The sequence below is a fragment of the Helobdella robusta genome (genome assembly GCF_000326865.2).
Source record: "Helobdella robusta unplaced genomic scaffold HELROscaffold_3, whole genome shotgun sequence".
Classification (NCBI taxonomy): domain Eukaryota; kingdom Metazoa; phylum Annelida; class Clitellata; order Rhynchobdellida; family Glossiphoniidae; genus Helobdella; species Helobdella robusta.
The window spans coordinates 2,903,472-2,923,321 of NW_008704501.1; the positions used below are offsets into that span (position 1 = coordinate 2,903,472).

The window sequence follows — 19,850 nt, forward strand, 5'->3', positions numbered from 1 at the left end:
TTGAATCAACTATAATAAAAGTAGCATTAGTTTAAAAAATGGGAATGGATAATAAAATAGGTCTAATCCGAATTTAGTGAAAATTTATTAAATTGATTTTTTACATTTGGGCTTTGAATTATAATAAAGAAAACAATCATTTGCAGCACCCGATAAATCCTAGCCAGCTCTGCACCGGCTTTTTGTTCTAGCGATGGGTATCTTTTAGAACAAATACTAAAAGTAATTTCAAATGAATGCTACAATTTTCCATAATAGTGTATCCATTTAATAAATATTGATAAATAGTTGTTGAATAATTTTTTAAAGCATAATTTTAATAAAATAAATCGGTATGCAAACACTGAATAGAAAAAATAAAATCCATAGCCCTTAGAAGCTAACTAAAATGGAATCGTGATATCAATAATTTGTAAAAGGCACAACTCACACATTCACATTAAACAAAATCTTGTTATCCATGCAAATTTTTATTCTATTTTTAAATATGGCATCAATATCGATAACGTATGGAAAAAATTATTCATCGACATAAATTTTTGACAAATTTTGTCTGCCAGTAAAATCCCTTGCTTAACACTTAGCTGTATTGACATCGAAACTAAAGCAAAAAAAGCTAAAACAAAAGTCATAGAGCGAGTTTATATTGAATTTAAATTTTGAAAATTTTCAAAACAATCTAATTCATCAACCCTATAGTTATTCAAATTGAAGCAAATATCCTCGAAAATAATCGAAATCTACAAAGCTAAGCAAGGGGTCTGAACTCTCGATATTAAACGTAAAAAATCTAAGATTAAATTAAATAAAAAAAACTTTTAAAAAGCCATACAATAATGTATAAAAACTTCGTTTAAAAATATTTTAAAAAAATAAGCAAAATTACAAAAAATGAAGATTAACATGACTTAATCCGAAAAAGGACTATGTGAATAAAATTAATTTAAAATGCCTTTAATGACTAGGTAAAAAACAAGTAAGAAAAAAGAAACATGACAACGTTACAGCGAAACCAATACAAATTGGGTGAATTCGAATGAAAAGCGAAAAATTAATCAGGGTCGTCACACGAATTTTACTTCTTTACAGAATAGGTACATTAAATGCACTTTTAAACTATTACTCTACATTGACACTTTCGGCTGGCAAATCAGCAGCCATGTTATTCTTACTTTCGCTTTTTTCTGTTTTTGTGTTGGAGTTATCACGCGATTCTTTTTGAGTATCGTTAGAAACTATTTCTTTGTTTTCATTTGTGGTGTCAGAGTCTCCGTTTTGTATTACTTCGACCTGCGGAGACTGACTATTCTCTAAAACATCCACATTTTCTTTTTGACTATTGGTTGTTTCGTCAATATCGGCAGTTTCTTTGGCGTTCTCATTTTCAGTCACGTCTTTTTTTTCATTATCAAGCGTTTCGTTGGTTGTTTCTACTGATTCTTCTGTCTGTTTATTTTTTTTTCAATAAATCCACTTAATAAATAAAGTTAATATTTTAAGGTTGCGATTATTTTTTAAATTCTAGATTTTTCAGAATTAATGACTATCCTACATTCTAAAATGCATGATAAGGCAATAATAATTTGCTATTATACTGTGTGATTGGCACCTTATGCAACTTGAGTATGCGTCATATAATTTAAATAAAATTTTTTGAACAGTTTTTTACGGATTGTTGAATTAAAAGATTTCTAATGTAGAAAGCATATTATTAACTCGCTAAATCTAAACAAAATTGAAAAAAATTTCGTTTCCCAGGGCGTGAGGTGATTGTGTTACTAAAACGGTGGCTTTTTCAGTACAATATAATGCTGTCGATATTTTTGGGTTAACATGTCTTGCGATTAGTCAACGTGAAAAGCATTTCATTGGTACAGCCCTATATCTAGGCGCTGGATTAATCAAGAATTTTTTAGCCACTTGCTTTTCAACATGGTAGGCTTCAAAAACGTTTTACAACGTTGCTATACTGTTTTCATAGCGCATTTTAAGTTGTCAATCAAAAATCTAGCAATTAGTTAATTTTTGCAGACATTACAGTTAATCAATTTTTTTAAATTCGATTAAGATAGAGTAACCTGTTTTCCATTTGGTTCATCTGTTTTAACTCTTTTCATTATAGTTTCTAATCTCTTGAAGTGAAAATAACATTTGATTAGTTTAAGGACTAAAGCAATATGTGAAAAAAAAGTTCAACATGTTTTTAGCATTTTTGTTACTATATTAAATTATACAAAAACGTTGGTGACAGTTTTTATTTGCATAATTTGCAGATTCTGCAAAAAATAAAACGTTTATGTCTGCAGACGACATCTGAATAGGTCCTGCATTAGAACTCTGCACCTAAGAACTTGTGCTTGTAATTATTTAATCTGCTGATCTATCATCTATACATCTACTTGTCGATTTTTGATCAGAAGAAATAACAAAGGTGAAAAACAAGAGCGCAGGGTAGAATGGAATGTTAATAAAACCGGTTGAATAAGAATTCACATGCCAGAAAAATTGGAAATGTGCAAATCCGTTCTGGTAATGTAACATAAAAGGAGACAACAGATTGTGTAGTCAATAGTACTATTCACCACATACGCGAGATCATGTTGATCGTCTTTTAAGAATGACTTGGAAATATGGAACAACAGAGAAAACAACAAATACTTTGATATTGAGACTGTTGATAGAAGACGCAAAGTTTTAAGCAATAGATGTCAAAAAAGCGTTTGACCTGATCGATAAAAGTGATCAGAGAACTTTGTGAAGAATCAAAAATGACTAAGAAATGGCACAGACATGGAAATAGATTCACAGTATGAATTAGAAGCAGACCCTGTGTCATCACTCACTACGATCTGCAACATTAAAAAGAATAACGGAAAAATATAAACATTCATGATGATCGGAGTTGATATTGTATAATGGGTGAAATTATTTCACATTTCTGGCAATATTCCGTTTGTTGTGAGCAATATTTGTCACTGATTTGATGATTTGTAATGTTTACTTTGTTGTATTGACACATATTCATAAAAATGTGAGATGATTGATAAAAACATGTTTAACTATACTTTTATAGATTACTTAAAGAAGTTCCGGCATAAAGTAACATTTTATAAGTTGGCTATAAAATATGGTTATGATGCATATGTGAGTAAAGATAAACGCACAACTCCGCAGTTTTTTAAAATGCAACAAAATTAATTGAAAGACGGTCCAGTGAATGTTGAGAACACAATTTTTGTGAAAGAACGCGTAATAATGCCTAATTAATGTATCAAACGAAAGTTAGGTTTTAAGAATACCGTTGAATCTGTTGAAGAAAACGCTAGAAAAAAAACCAATCTCCAACAAAGAAATGGTTGTCAAAATATGCTTACGTCATACAAAAACTTTGTTAAAAACAGCGGGTAAAAGTTTTTTGTAAATGATGGTCGGAATAAATCATCATAAGTAAACAAACATCAAGAGTTATCCAAATAAAAGGAATGGAGGCATGATATCCTCTGATTTTACTATAGGATTTAGCAAGCAAAATCAATAATTCGATTAGAATTATCAGTGTTGTAGAAGCTAGTTTAGACATTTTACAGTTGATCAGTTTTAATTGAGAAGTAAAGAAAGATAACATAACTCCGTTGATTTAACGTGATCAAACCATTTAAATCAATGCCAAGTCACCTTTTTCCTTTCTAATTTCTCTTCTTCATCTTTTTTTATCTTTATTTGTCTTTCTTGTTCAATTCTTTCTGCATCTTCTTTAGCTAGCCCTTCCAGCTTTTTTTTCTTTAACAATAAAATTTAATAAAAATTTATACTGTTGCATTATATTCTATACATCTTTGTCAAATTCGTAGGTATTCCTTGAAAGCAAAGAAATTTAGTCAGAGATTGTATTAAATGTTCAAAATTAATTCAATACTAAAGGTAACATATCTTACTGCAGCTGAACACCATTGCTTTGTCTAAGCAAAAAAGTTATGAAAATGGCCACCTTAAACATGCATGCAGCTATGCACAATGCAAAAATGATTTTGTAACTTAGAGCGGCGTAGTCGTTAAAGGCATCTGGTTATGCGTTGCAATGACTGGGCTTGGTTGCAAAGAGGTTCCCGCTTATCATATGCAGTGTGATGTATGGTGTTCATGCAATTTCATGTACGCTGTGTTTGTTGTGTGTTGGTCGTTGATATCTCTGAAGGAAGTGCACAAGAGAGATTGACCTTTAACCTTTTTTAACCTTTGTAATGTTAGCGTAGAAAGAAACGTGCCTTACATAGATTTAAAAAGTAGACTTCAGTTCTTACAGCCTATGAAACTGTGTTATAAATAAATAAAAACAACCTCTTGTGTCTCTTTTTCCAACTTGTCAGCTTCTTTTTTCTTTTTTTCGTCTTCTTCATGAATAAACTTTTGAAGTCTTTCCTCTTCAGCTTTTCTTGATTCTTCCATTAGTTTCAACTCTTCCTCTTCCCGAGCTTTTTCTTCTGCTTTCTTTTGCTCCTCTTCAGCCAGTCTGAAATTTATAATCATTATACTTGTAACAGGACAAAAAAAGAATCTGTTTAACGTTTTAACCTTTGTTTTTCTTTTTCAACTTCAGCTTTTTCTCTTGCTTGCTTTCTTTTTTCGGAAAGTTTAGCTTTATATTCATCAGATTGTTTTTTTTCCTCATCTGGTTTTTCTTTTTCTGAATTTTCTGTGGAATTTTTAGCAGCTTTAGAAATAAATTTAGCAGGTTCTTTAATTTCCTTTTGTTTTTGTTTTTTGGCAATGTCCAATGTCCTGCTTTTCTTTGGTTCAGCTGCAGTTGTTTCTTTCCCTCCCTAATTTAGAAACAAATACATGGATATAGAATGTTGCATAAAAGAAAGGCAATTCAAACCCTTGAAGAATCCCTGCTGTGAGAATCCTTTGGTGCTGTTGATGGTTTGCTTGGTAACTTTTTAGCTGCTGGCGTTTGATGTGGTTCTTTAGCATTTGCCAAAACATCAAGTGAGGAAGTTTTTTTTTTCAATGTATTACCTTGAAATAAATAAATTTAAGATAATATGTATTTCTTACTCAAACAAAAGAATTATCTAAACTGATTTTTTTAGCAAAAGGCTTTACGGAAGACTTTGAAGAATGGCCCATAGAATGTGGTGTTGAGCCTTCTGAAGCAGATGTATGATTTGAAATTGAGTTAGGAATGTTTGAAACAAATTTAGACCTTCTTGAACTTGGTTGTGATAACTCTATCATTTTTTCTGCCTGGTTTCGTTTAGTTTCAGCACTACGAGATCTCTGTTCTTTAATAAAAGTACTGAGAGCTGTTGGTGAAGAAGATCCTGTAAATGAAAACTAAAAATAAGTATGTTTGTAACATCATTACGAAACTAATAGACTGACTGTATCTTTGGCAGACTGGGAGATGTTGTTCATTGAACATATCTGTAGTGCTATGACATAATGAGATTCTCAATTGGAATGCAACTGTTGGTTGAGCATAACCTGGTAAACTATCTCCACCAGTTTCAGAATTGGCATTTCTAATAAATGCAACTTCTGGACTTTTTTTTTCATTATTCCCTTTAGCTATGATGGAAAATTGCAAAAATTAATTTTAATAAACTTTGTTTTCTTTCTAAATAAAAACAACTCACAAAACTTTTGACTTGATGGTCTGTTTTGTTCAGGTTTACTGACGGACTTGGAAGATTTTTCGTTCTTGAATTGAATTATTGATTAAAAATGTTATAAATTGAAATTAAAAAAATATTATTGTCAAGAGGACATTATATTAAACATTTGTAATTCCAAGTTTTAATCAAGTTAATAAAATTAAGCCCATTTGTATTGAATAACACTCTAATTTATAAATAAAATTATAAAAATTAAACTAAAATTTTAATTGTCAGAAACACCTACCAAATTGCTTTGATGTCCATTGACTTCTTTTGAGACTATGTCACCTACTTTGGTTAAACTATCTTTTTCATTTTTATCAGCAGAAGACATATCTGTTGTTTCTGCACTAAGTATTTTCTCAACTGACACCTTTTCATCTTCATTCACTTTGATTCCATTGCTTACTGAAATGTGAAAAGAAATAATAAAAAATTTAAAGTGATTTTAACGCTAAACCTTATTAGTTTTTTAGATGGTATGCAATTTCAAAATTGGAAATTCAGAATTACAATGAATAAACATTCAACAAATTAAATAAAATTATAAAACCATTTGATTTTGAAGTTATTAATAAAAATGCAATGTTAAAAATGTTTAAATTATGATAATTATATTTGATTTTTCATTAATAATCATGTCATCTATGAACTATCTATTCTAATGCTAATCTATACTATGTAGTGTATAGTGTAGTGTAGAGGTATGACTATGATTGACTCATCCCTCATTCATGCATGGGTAAAATCCAGCTTTTAAAAATAATTAATTTAAATTTGCCCAAGTTTTTAATTTCAAATAAATGAAAAATTAACGGTATAAAAAGATAAGGCAAAACAACGTTGATTATTGAAAAAAAAACAAACCCAGCAATGACGAATCTGCCATGTTGTGTTGGGAATATAAAGTATATTGTAAGTGAAGCGTACAATGAGAATCAAGTTTATACTGTATTTGAGATTTGATGTAATGAAAACTAATATTTCAAACTTTCTGCAAATCACTAAATTGTAATTTTAAGAAATTTATTAAAATTATTTATTATATATTTGACTAAAACATTTCACAATTAGTCTCATATTTAGAAGAAAATAGAAAATATCAAGCGATCTACAATTTTTACACCGTCATCTTACACAAAGCAAATTGATTTTTTCATTTAACCAAGCCAGAGATGAACAGATGGTCGGCAAAACACGTGATCACAATTCGAGTTACTTGCTTACATTGCCTGCCATATAAGATATCCCTTGTATGTAATTGCAATATCAATGTTGTTAATACATAATTCAATTGAAAGCAGTATATGAGAAAATGCTGTCAGATTCTTAGCTGTCCGTTTTGATTTTACATACTTACCATATCACTTAGAATAGACATACTCGTATATTTACGTTCATATTATACTCAAGGAAAATCAATTAGTTTTGTTTTAGGCTAAGATGCTAAGTTAAACTTAAAAAACGGTTTATTTGGCGTTAGGTTAATATGAGCTTTTATCAGCCAAGCGAGGGAGTTCAAAAACTCCCCTATAGTCAATTTGTGTTTGTTTAATTAAAAGAAAAAATCAATTGCTGAATAAAAAATGATAATTTTAGATAAAGTGATCTGTTGAATTAGATTATATAATTAGATTATAAATTAGATTATATAATCAGCCACAGTTTACTACTTTTAATAGCAGTGTAAAATGTTACTGTTTGAAGTTAGTCAATATCGTGGTATTTTATACCATGATATTGTCCTGTAGCATTCTTGCTGCATGTATTATAACTAAGTTTTACGATTCTTTCAAACGAGAGCAGGCGTCATTGGATCATTATAATTGGTGCAGGGAACCAGGGCCGCCGACAGCCGAACCGGGCCCCAAGTTTAAATGCATACCGGGCCACTCATGTTTATATATAGGTTACATAAGCGTTTTTGAGAAACTTTAGTTTATAAAGAGCGCTATATAAATGCTCATAATAATATATATTGTTTTTTTACACGGGCTATCAATCAATCAATAGATTTATAAAGCGCTATTTCCGCGATGTTCAACAGCACTCCTCAATGAATTTTTCAAACAGATGGGCTTGAGATCCGCTCTGAACTTCGTCAGTGATGGAGGTGTAGTCAAAGAAGAAGGTAGAAAGTTCCAGAGAAAAAGGCCAGAAAAAGCAGACTACCTACAAACAAATAAAATCCACCTACTGTTTTTCTTTTGAATTTATTTAGGGAAAGGGTTATAAAATAAAAATTGAAAACATGAAAACATTTAAACCGAATTTTATTTAACATTAATTGACATTAGAAAACGGTTTTGATTTACAACTAAACTTTTCAACATTTTTATTAACAAAGTCTTCAATCACATCATCAAAATTATATTTGAAATTCTCTACTATTTTGATGTTTTCACCATTATGCTTGATAGGTCTTAATATCAAAACTTTCTGGTGGGTTAACGACCATTTGGACGGTCTTATAGACATTTATTTTAAGGCCAACGTTTGCCGCACTGAATTGAGTTGTTGAACCTTCTCCATTTCATTTTTTAGTAATCCTATAATCGTTTGCAAAGTCGAGATCACACAGTTTTTGATGAATTGAGGTTGAGTTTGGCCCTGGTTGATGTGGCCTATGTTTTGCTAGCTCTATGAGTGATATAACCAAAGTCGTCTTCTGCCTCTTTTGAAATGTTGTCGATGACGTTGATGAACAGGAAGGGAGCGAGTACATCTCCCTATAAAACTCCTGCTGGTATATTAAATACCTTTGATTGTTCTCCGCCCACAATTAATCTATTAGTTGACGAATCGTAGAGTATTCGAATTGCAACCACGATTTCTACTGGAATGCCGTAGTGTCGTAGGATTGCGAACATCATATCTCTATCTGTCGATTGAATCGAATGCCTTTTTTAAAGTTAATGAAGGTGATGCAGAGAGGTATATTTTAAAGATAAGAGCCGTCCATTATTTTTCTTAGAATGTGTATCCGTTGGATCCAGCTGCGACCATGACAAAAGATCGGCTTGATTCTTTTTCAGAAGATTGTCGATTGAAACCTGTATGCAGTTATAACTCAGTTATAAACTTTGGTCGCTATTAACATTTAACTGATTTTTTTGTAATTTGTCAAAAATTTTAGATTCCCCTTCTTGGGTAGTGGAACTATGAAACTTGAGGTTCATTGATTTGGTGCATGTTTGTGTTTTTACGATATGTTTATTATTGTGTCATGATGTCAATATTGATTAAAAATTTCAACATATTTTAGATACTTTGAATAGAGTTCTAATAGGTATTGTAAGTATGTGGGTTCTATATGCACGAGTAGTTAGCAACCCAAAGAACAATATTTAATAACCATTTTTAAATTTTAATGTCTTTGGTTTTCTTTTAGTTGCCGACTGAAGGCACTAGCTTTAAATTTTAGATGAAAAATTACTCGTTCTTGATTGATCGTTTGGTGGTTTCTAAATAAATTTGAGTTTAGTGCTGGTATAAAATATAAAATAAACTCAGAGTGATGGATGTCCTACCGAGATGTCTCGCTTGCAACGATTATTTTTCATTTGCAAGTCCGTTTTTTAAATATTATTATTATAAAAAATATAAAATAAATTATTATTATTATATTCTCTGTAGCAGCTAGTATCTATCCTAGTCTCATATCAAGTATCAATCATTTCTTTAATATTTAATTCTTGTTTATTTCATTGTTTCGTTTGCTCACCCAAATTTGTTTATTAATTCATTTCATTTAAATTAAAAAAATCATTTAATTAATTTTATTTGTTTTTTTAAATTAATATTTAATTATTCATTAATTATCTTTTATCCTCTTTCTTGCATCTTGCTCTAGTCTAGTATCTAGTTACTTCCTTGCTCCTATCTTTTCTAATACATTTCCATATCTTGTTTTTTATTATAGGTTACCAGTTTCGTTTTATGGTAGGCTTTTCATTATTAATCTCACTTCTTTAACCCCTGTTAAACACCCTTATGCTAAATCTGTATTTGCTTTTTCTGACTCTTTTCTCTGCCTCCTTTAACTACTTATCCATCACTTATTTATTATGAAGTTCAGAGTGGATCTCAAGACACATCTATTTGTGAATTTTATTGAGGAGTGATGTTGAGCATTACGGAAATGGTGCTTTATATTATAATAAGCTACTTGATTGATATTTGATTGATTTTTTTAATTAAATTTATTTATTTATTTATTCATTACTTTGATTCTTATTTTCCCCTTAGTGGTTCAGTGTAGTTTTTTTTTTAGTTCGAGTTTAGTTAGATTCAAGACTTTATGTTAATAATTTTTAGTAAAATAAATAAAACCATAGTCACTTACCTTTTCTTGATGGCCTTCACTACATTCAATTCCTATTTAGTTAAATAAATAAATTTAATTTTAATGATTAATAATATTAATGATAAGTTAAATACGAGATGCACAAAGTTAGCTTTGCAACTTCATGTACCTGAAAACTACAAGAAAACTTCAATTTTTTTAAATTTAACTATTGTAATTCATTCAAGTTTTTAACAGATTAATTGATATACCATACTCAACTTTATTCATCTAAAAATCTAATTTATTAGTGTTCAGTTTATTTGATGCAATTTTTTAATTTTCAAAGAAACAAAATTTAGGATTGTTATAAATTGAATTAAAAATTGCAATGATCATAAACAACTCAATTTTTAGTACCGATTTACTACTGCACTGACTGGTTAAGCTATCATTGTAAAAAGTAACTCTGCAATGATGTGACTGTCATGATATTTAATTTTTAATTGCTTTGTTTTTTATTTGTGACTCATTTTTACAAAAAAATCACACAGGTACTTATTTATAGAAATATAGTGTTAAATGTATTTTTATGAGTTTATTTATTTTTTCAAGAAACATTGTATTTTGATGAATTAAAAAATCTAGCTATCACATATTTTTCAATTTTGGCTGCATCTATTATTTAAAATTTATCTATGCAATATTAATTTGAAATGTAAAAATTATATTGTCCTAGCCTCTAGTTTGTATTCTATGATTTTTTATTTGCTTTCGAAACATGAAGAGGGCTTTTCAGAAGTTGCAAGACATATGTTATGTTTCAAACAATTTTGATAATTAATTTTCATTTGGTTCAACTGTATCCTAGGAGTTTAGAATCTGTGTTGTCAGAAGCATTGTCATTAGAAACACTGCTTACTGGATTACATGTATGTCATCCATGATAATTTATCTATGCCATTACAGAATTGTTGATATATGGAATTATTTTGGTTTAAATTTTTATAAATTACTTTCTGCATATGACTGATGTCTATTTTTCTGCTGCTTATCCCATTGTCTTTGTGGCACCTTTCAACTTCCCTTTTTTTTAATTACAGTTGTTTGGATAGTGACTGCTTTTTATTTGAGATGTTTTTAGGTCTTTTACAGATTTTTATAGATTTACTACTAAATTTTGTTAAGATGTAATTATAATGTAAAAATAAATTCAAAGTTATCCTGTGAATTATGAGCAAGCGTCCACATGTTTTTAAGCTTTTTTAATTGAAGGAAAAATTTTTTTGAGATCAGTTAAGACTTAAATTGCTTTTTTCATCAGAGCTATTAGCAGTCAGAGAAAAATTGAATTAACAAGAATCAGCAAATGATGCAGGTTCAAATTGTTGATGAAAATGTTGTTAGGCATAGGAGAAAAATGTTTTTTTATCAGGTGGTTTTCAAACATCAGTTGAAAAGTGTTAATGTTGAAAGTGTTTAAGAAGTTTGAATTAATCTTTTCAGAATCAGTTATTTGTTAAATTTATGTTGAAATCTACCACAATGTAAATTTGCTTGGGCTTGGATTTTTACATTGTGTCTAGTGATTCATAAAAAATTGTTTGAAACAGAGGGGAATTGTTAGCTGAAGGCCTCTCTATATTACCTAAACAATCTCTTGTGAAGAATTTAAGTAGCCAACTGACACCTGAATGTCGCCTGAAATCAAATTCATGTCATTCCTGACAATGTACTTTTTACACCTTGTTAAATATTCTCGTAGCCACATCATCTTAAATGCAAAATAACAACCAGGTCTATTGATTAAACAGCATGTTTTTATTATTTTTATCAGCTTTTCAGAAACTATAAATGTATTCATGTCGATTTTTATCTCATTTATAAGGCTGAAACTCATCAATTTTGGGACAATTTATATGTAATAATGCAAATTTTGAGGGGTAAGATGAAACAATTTATAAATTTACCTCAAGAAGAAAATAAGGCCAGGTTCAAATTTATGTGGACATTACATTGCCAACGTCTCAGCAATAAGAAGCTAGCCTCTATATAATATTATATGCAATTTTAAAAGAAGTTTCATTAAACTTTTTCATCATATGGGTATTTGGTGCAGATTTTTGTATTTTTTGCAATCTAATGCAGTTTTCATATTGAATGATAACGATTCTTAGTAATATAAAAATTGGGCTTGATATTGGTGACATTTATAAATATAATATTAATTTTTTTTAAATTACTTAGAAGATACTGGACATATTCCATATTTGTTGGAATGTGGACATATGTTTTGCCTTGCTTGTTTGAAAAAAGTTCTCAAAGACAAGATGTACCTGGCTTGCTACACATGTCATCACGTCACATGTCTGTTTCAAATGGAGGATTTTAAATCTTTGGAATTAGATGTGTTTTGCTACGGACTGCTTTGTCAAAATTCATTCTTTCCTAAATCTGAGTATTGCATTATTTTTTAAAATTTTGTTGGCTTTGCCAACCTGATAAATTTTTTTCATTCGCAATTATTAAGGAATGAAATCACGCAAACAAATATCATTGAAAAGGTTGTGAAAAAAAGTTAGACATATACTTAGATGAGCTGTTAATTGTTGATAATTATGTTGCTAATTATCCTTCCAGGAATTATGTGTCTTGAATGTAAAAATTGCGAAGCAGAGTGTAGATGTAAGACTTGCGTTGTTCCCTTGTGCAACGACTGTTTCAACAAAGTTCGGCATTTTCATTTTGAATATTTGCATCTACATTTAATTTATTTTTCTAAAATGCGATATTCATTTTTAGTCATTCATTGATTCATTCAACTGATGTGCACTCATGTAGCTGTAGATTTAGTAATTTGTTGTTAGACAGAAGATGATATTGATAAAGCAAATAATATAATTTTGTTACAATATCCTTTGAATGGCAAACTAATGTAAGGGAATGTTAGTTTTAGATGCATTAATAAGCCTTTCCAAATTCAAAATAATGAGCGGGGATTAATTTGCTCCAAATGTTTGTTCAATTTTAACTTTACTTACAGATTTGTTTTATTCTCAGTGATGGTGTCTACAGCAATTAAAAATAGGGCAGTGAGACAAGTAAATGTAAGCAAGGTAAAGATAAGTAAAGATAAGTAAAGATAAAAATTAATTGAGATAATCGATAATTAGGAATATTTTTCTGCTCTTCATGATATAAGTTTTAGTAGAAACTATGAATAGTGGTAAAATTATATTCAAATTCTTTTTATGTGGCAACATCATGGTCAAATATAAGGATATCTTCAAACCTAGAAGCGGAATGGTTTATACATCATAAGAATTTTGGTTTACGGATGTGGGTTTCATTTTATTTTCTGAGCTCTGTGATATGGAATGGTGGAATGAATGGTTTGCTTGGTAGCTTCAGACAACTTCTGGGATGGGTTCTGTTCTGTTCTGTTTTCTAGATCTCAATAGGATCTTGAGGGCTGATTGAGTAATTGATTTTGGTCTTCAAACAGAAACGATATCTGGTAAATGTGTACTAATGAATGCTTTTGAGGAAGTACAACAGGCAAACTAGAAAATATCAGTGGCTATCGGTCATTTTTTCTTGATGATTTTTGTAATAAATTTTTTAAAGTAATTTTTAAAGCGGTTTGCGTTAAAATAAAATTTTGTTTAGTTGAAATAAGATATAGTTTCACGTTTGGTTGATTTAGTTTAGTTTGTTTTGGCAATTATTTATTTTGATTATTTTTTATATTTTTTAGGTGCATTTATCATCGAAAGTTCTAAACAAACATAAGAAAATTTTATTGAATAATGACTCTTTTGCTTCAACGGACAGGTATAAAGTACTTTATATATATATATATATATATATATATATATATATATATATATATATATATATATATGTGTGTGTGTGTGTGCGTGTGCGTGTGTGTGTGCGTTCTACGCCAGGGACGCTTTCAAATCCTGTCAATATTAACCCCTAGTTTGAAAAAATTTCTGACACTCAAATTTTTAGCTCTGGACTTCAAATTCTTATTTTTCCGAGGTAAGTAAGTATGTAATGTTTGTAAAATTTGCATACCAACTTGATCCAACGAGTGAGTTGAAACATACAATTGCAAGTTATGAGCAATAATAATAATTAGAACATGTAAAACATATTCATTATGCTTTTTCATTTAAAAGTTTTTACAAAATTGGCAAAAACAACGATTTTAGAGCCTTTTGTTCAACGAAGTCGTTTTTCGTTTCCCATTATGAATAATTATAAGTAAGATTAAACGTATAAATTAATCAAATATGGAATCAACAATCAATTGAATGGACTATTGTAATATTTAACAATACAATTTTTTTAAAGATCAAATTACGTATTAGATAACGTCAGTTCAGAACTATGCTCCCTCCACAACAATCCCATCATGTTTTATTGCAAAGATGACGATACTAATATTTGTAACACGTGTCTTGAATTAACGCATAAAGATCATAATTTAATGGCAATCCAGGATAAGGTTAGTCAGCTTATGAATTCATTAAATGCTATCAACTTTCTTCATATGAATCGTTTTAAGATACAACACTCAACTTTGATGAATCTTTATAAATTCAACTAATCACATGTCACTGCACAGTTACATTGCCCAATAATAAATACGTATGTTGTATAAAATGCATTTGCAATGGTATTGCCAGTGGATCTTATTTGATCATAATAAATTTGGAATGACTTTTCTAGGTTGAAGAATTTAAAAAGTCGTCAACTCTTACTTAAAATTTTTTATGGAAAAAAAAATAGTATATTGGAATGATCTATTTGATTTTCAGATAAAAGATTCTTTATCAAAACTTAGTGCATTAGAACAAAAAGTCCGACATAACCTTGAATTAAATAAAATGGCTAAAAAGGTTTATTTATACTTTTTTATATTATCTGTTCTATTTACTTATTTGAGTTATTTAATCGTTACTTTGTATTTTTACTCATGTGATTCCACCAAATAAATTTTAATTTTGTTTTTGGCATCAAGTCATTAAGCATTCTGAATTTTAGATTAAAGAAACTAATGTTTTCCAACTCTTGTCATAAATGATAATGTGTCAACTTTTGAAATTCTAGCGCGTTTTGAAGCCACGGTTTTTCGGTTGACTTGTTTTTCTATTACTGATGTTGCAGTCCCGGCGGTTTAACTAGGGATGTGATTAAGTTGCACAGAATTATTTAACTTAATTTTTTTTACCTTTTTGCTTACATGTTCAATAAAGTTATTGTAACTGACAAGATATAATTTTTTTGTTATGTCAACTTAACATCAGCATACAGTGAGCCTACTTTTCTGCTGTTGTTTGCAAGTAATGATAATGTAAAAATTTATATTTATATTTCATTTCTTTTCCTATAGAGACTCTCTACAAATCATGATACTGGACTTTTTGATTATTACGTTGAGTTTTTAATTGATCATATAATACTTTATTTTTGAAATCAAAACTGTTTTCCAATGAACTCAGTTAGATGAGTTGAATGGAAGTGTAAATAAACTCTTAGAATGGCAGGTGGCGAATGATTAATAACTTTAACTAGGTACATACCAACAAGTCTTTATAATATGTAGAGGTTAATTGAACATAGGAGTGATACCATTACTGGCTTTTAATTTATATTAATACAAGAAACAATATAATGGTTAGGTTCGTTTTTAAAATGAAGGTGAAAATTTTAAAATAAATATAAATTTTTCAAATGTTTAGTGAGCATGAATAATATTTATCATGAAGCATCTCAATAATCGTTACATACAGGATATACAAAAAACTTCCAAACTCTTGTCTGATTTGGTGAAAGATTTATCATCAGATCTACAGAGGAAATTTCTTTATTATCATTCATTACTACAATGCAGGTTAATATTATATAAAAATATACTTTTGTAATTCGCTGGTCTTCCTGATTCTACACTATATTTTTATTCAACATGTTGATGTTTTTCTTGTTTGATGTAAACGTTCATCGTGTATATTTCATTTTTTAAACGATGTTTGACAATTAAAATCTAGAGAAAGACAATTAAAAAACGAACTTAAATCCTGGTACAAGGTTCATTCCGAATACCTTACGGATCAGGTAACTTTACAGATTAGGTTATTTTATCAGGTTATTATAAAATACTGCTTTGTGAATTATTTTTCAACACAGGAGAGTTCAATCACGGAACACATTGCTAGTGCTGAATTGACTATTGATGGTAATTTATTTTGTTGTTTTTTTGTCACAGCCAAACATACGATATAATGTATTTAGTAATATAATTAATATTTATCAGTATTTTTATTTTTATTTTGATGTGAATTAATGGCTCAAGTGCTGTGATTTTGTGCATTTATAGCTTTGAAGGTATAAACAAGTTTTCATTAATTCAGTAGACACAACAAAGACAATATGTTTTTGATAGTATGAGGTTTTTTCACAGACAGCAAATATTGGCCTTTTTATATACCTTGGCGCTCCTAATTTTTAAATATATTCTTTCTTTTTACGGATGTTTATTTAAAGTGATTAATTACGTGACTCATAACTTTTTGAAACAGAGGTTTGCAAAATTGTAGAAGACCGCCCAAATGAAGGAATTGATTTTGATACTATTTTTACACGACTTGAAGAAATCAATGATTTTTCTTTTCATTTGAAGACTGAGTTTGTTGATTACATAAAGAGGTAAACCATAAAAGAGTTTAACGTTAAAATTTATTTTCAATAAATATTTCGCTCATAATGCTTTTTTCCTTACAGATGCTCCGTGGTTAATGACGAACACTTACATAAAGTGATAAACAATTTAAAGATTGAATTGGTCCTTAACAATGCTTCATCGACAGCCTCCTTCCCAATTTCACAAATTTCATTCCTCAATACCGATTTTTCCGGCAACAAGCTTTCCAGTCCATCAGGTTTGTTAACTAGTCATTTTATGCTAGGGATTCATTAAGTTGAGTTATCACTTACAGTTGGCCCAACTTTGGCTCAAGACACCAAAACTTTCAAAAAGCTATCACCATATGTTAAAATTAAAAACAAGAAAACCACAAGTTTTGCAGGTTTTTATTTTGTTTTTTTTTTTTATTTCTAAATCTCTTCAAGTGTTTGCTAATAAAATAAAATTTAAATAAAGATGTTTTACTTCTGTGTCTCTTATTTAACGTCTTCATATTTGAACATTTTTTCATCAAATCCATCAACATGACCAAACCCTATTCACCTGCCATCTAGCCTAATAACTCTCCAGTTATTACTTCTTCTCATAAGATTATTTAATTAACATAGCATGAAGAAATGAATAATGTTTTTTAAATCTTAAATTCCGGAATATTCGTCTAACTTGAATTGAATACAGTATTTTGGATTTCAATTCCTTTACAATACATTTTTATATTATCAGATGTAAAGAAAGATGTGAAAGTTTTGGTGACTTGTGTAAATGATCCAGGACACTTCTACATTCAAACCACTCTGCACCACAATAGATTGAAAATTTTGGATGAAAAAATTAAATCTTACTGCGAGCAATTCTTGAGCATTGCAAACAGAAGCGTAAACTCATCTGACTATAAAATAAGTTTGTTAATTTTTTAATATTTATAAATTAAACTTTTTCAAATTTAATGCCTTGAAATTTCTGCTAGGAGTTAAAATTTTTGACTCCTTTTAAGATTTAGATTCGTTACAACATTTGTCAATGGAGCATTTCAGACTATATTATCTATTTTTTGTTTTTTGCAATTGTCTATTCTGAAAGCTCTTTGCTCGGGCATTTTTTTACCCCCAATCTGAAACTTTTTGTTCTCATACAACATTGAACTCTAATGCTTATTGAGTTGTTGGTTTTCAATATAAACGTCATTGAAAAACTTGCGAATGTATTTTTAAACAATATATTGTATTACATTATATATTACATTATATTTATCTTATATCATAAAGTCCTACTGGTATACACATTCGTATTTTTTAAGATGATATCGTTCTATCCAAGTTTTCACTGGAAGATAAATGGTGCAGAGCTGTTATAGTGGGAATTAATATTGCTGATGATGTCAATAAAGAAATCAAAAATGAGAATGGCGACACATTGAATGAATGTACCACTGAATCGATCGTGCTTGAAGAACCAGGCTCTCGTTCAACAGACTCATCACTTGATACAGTTACACTGCGTTTCATAGATTACGGCAATGTTGAAACTGTTACTTGTGAAAAGTTAACATTTTAATAATTTATTTAATAATTTATTTCAACTGATTTCATTATTCTCAAAATTTTTTCAATTTTTACATTTTTTTACATAATTTGATACACTTCATGCTCGGCCCACGTTACAAAGTCATCGTTATTAGTGAAATGGTGAAACTGGACAATCAATATTAACTTTTCAAAAGGAACTACAATTGCAAATCATTTAATAGAAAGTGGATAATTTTTTCTATTTTTTTTTTCACTGAAAGATTATTGATTACTGAAGGCTTTTAAAATGTGAGCATTGTGTGCAGTGTGGAGAGGCGAAAAGAGAAAAGAAGATTTGTGTTGGAAATATTGGTGAGATCTAGTTGGAATGAAAGTTAGAATGGAGAGGTCTGCAGAGAAAATTTTTTTTTAAAAGATAAGATTACCAGTTCATAATGTGAGATGGCATTGATATGAGGAAGTAACATACAGATGAGGCAGTGGCTAAAAAGAATACAAAATAACTTGTGTCTCCTGAATCTACACCTGATGCTTTATTTATGACATGACGGTTATAGGATAGGTTTTCGTGGTTTTGGCACTATTGATAGCAAAATTTGAGGAGTTGATTTGATGTGGCAATGTGCACTTGCATTCATGAAGGATCATGAATGAGATGGTGATTGTTGTTTGCATTATATCGAAGTTCAGCATTGAGTTCCTTGCAAGTTGCCAATGGCTATGGATGTGCTGAGTAAAAAGTGGATAGCTCTTCATGTTTGCAGTTGTGGTGGACAAAACTTCATGTTGATAGTTGTGGTTCATTGTAGAAAAATCTAACAGAAAAAAAGATCTGTAGACTTAATAAATGGTTTAATATTGAAGATGTTAACACGAACAAAAACAAATTGATCAACATTTTTTTGTAGTTTTCATAAGATTATCCTATTTTTCATAAATTAAGTTATAACATTCTAAAATCTTCCAAAAAATTGCTGCTAATTTTTTGCATAAATTCCACAAAAAATGTGGTAAAGAAATGTTTCCACCAAATGTACATTTATATTATTCATTAATTTACTTTTTTTATTGTAATTATGTGTATGCGTGTTATTTTCAAACATATTTCGCCTGGTTTATAAAAATAATTTTTTTGAAAATTTGCACCGTACAATATTGACATTCAGCGTCATCATGGCTCCTGCGGAATTTCATTTTCCAAAAGGATATGCCCAAAAATGTTGTTTGTCTGATGTCGTGCCTCTAGGAGATCGGTGGTCTGAGGAAGCAATTGAAGCATTCACGAAGATGGTCACAAACAGGATCATGAACATGATTGTAAATCTTTTTTTTATTTCAATGAGCGTTTTTAGACTGAAAATGTAAGCAAAAAAAATAATAATTGTTTGTAAATTTTATATTAGCTAATTTAAATATCGTTGAACGCATTTACAAGTGAAGTCACTAAAGTGGTGAGGTGGTGATGCTTTAGGGTGACGGTGTTGCGATCTGAATGGAATTTTTTAAATCTCTTTCAAGGAATATAAAAATGAAGAAAGTGAGGTGGCACATGTAGATCTCATTGAACAAAGTTTGGAAGGATTTCTAGTCAGCTGCCGAGCCTCAGTCAGAGACATGCTGGTATTCCTAGAATTTGCATCCTTCAAAGATATGGCTACAAGCCT

At 29.6% G+C, this 19,850-nt stretch overlaps 3 protein-coding genes across 3 annotated transcripts in view; 1 reads left to right on the top strand and 2 right to left on the bottom strand.

The window, feature by feature from the left end:
- Positions 1–1,119: 1,119 nt before the first annotated feature.
- HELRODRAFT_161270 (hypothetical protein) lies at positions 1,120–6,549 on the bottom strand (the record flags this gene model as incomplete). The annotated part of the gene is made up of 10 exons (XM_009021203.1): positions 1,120–1,446; positions 2,079–2,132; positions 3,676–3,780; positions 4,339–4,510; positions 4,573–4,820; positions 4,880–5,019; positions 5,217–5,324; positions 5,386–5,571; positions 5,901–6,068; positions 6,528–6,549. 10 exons carry the CDS (start codon positions 6,547–6,549, stop codon positions 1,120–1,122), a joined length of 1,530 nt encoding a protein of 509 aa, XP_009019451.1.
- A 1,644-nt stretch (positions 6,550–8,193) lies between these two features.
- Positions 8,194–10,970, bottom strand: HELRODRAFT_161271 (hypothetical protein; the record flags this gene model as incomplete). The annotated part of the gene is made up of 4 exons (XM_009021204.1): positions 8,194–8,334; positions 8,420–8,561; positions 10,006–10,037; positions 10,962–10,970. 4 exons carry the CDS (start codon positions 10,968–10,970, stop codon positions 8,194–8,196), a joined length of 324 nt encoding a protein of 107 aa, XP_009019452.1.
- A 902-nt stretch (positions 10,971–11,872) lies between these two features.
- The window catches only part of HELRODRAFT_188557 (hypothetical protein), a gene marked incomplete at its 5' end in the record, with an annotated part of 19,770 nt that continues 11,792 nt past the window's right edge, over positions 11,873–19,850 (top strand). The window contains 17 exons of the mRNA XM_009021205.1: positions 11,873–11,888; positions 12,193–12,305; positions 12,586–12,674; positions 12,989–13,061; positions 13,703–13,779; positions 14,308–14,461; positions 14,775–14,855; positions 15,750–15,850; positions 16,005–16,071; positions 16,144–16,192; positions 16,536–16,662; positions 16,738–16,895; positions 17,384–17,560; positions 17,958–18,201; positions 18,464–18,547; positions 19,353–19,476; positions 19,705–19,806. Of these exons, the coding sequence (XP_009019453.1) occupies positions 11,873–11,888; positions 12,193–12,305; positions 12,586–12,674; positions 12,989–13,061; positions 13,703–13,779; positions 14,308–14,461; positions 14,775–14,855; positions 15,750–15,850; positions 16,005–16,071; positions 16,144–16,192; positions 16,536–16,662; positions 16,738–16,895; positions 17,384–17,560; positions 17,958–18,201; positions 18,464–18,547; positions 19,353–19,476; positions 19,705–19,806 (1,836 nt within the window). The remainder of the gene's footprint in view (positions 11,889–12,192; positions 12,306–12,585; positions 12,675–12,988; positions 13,062–13,702; positions 13,780–14,307; positions 14,462–14,774; positions 14,856–15,749; positions 15,851–16,004; positions 16,072–16,143; positions 16,193–16,535; positions 16,663–16,737; positions 16,896–17,383; positions 17,561–17,957; positions 18,202–18,463; positions 18,548–19,352; positions 19,477–19,704; positions 19,807–19,850) is intronic.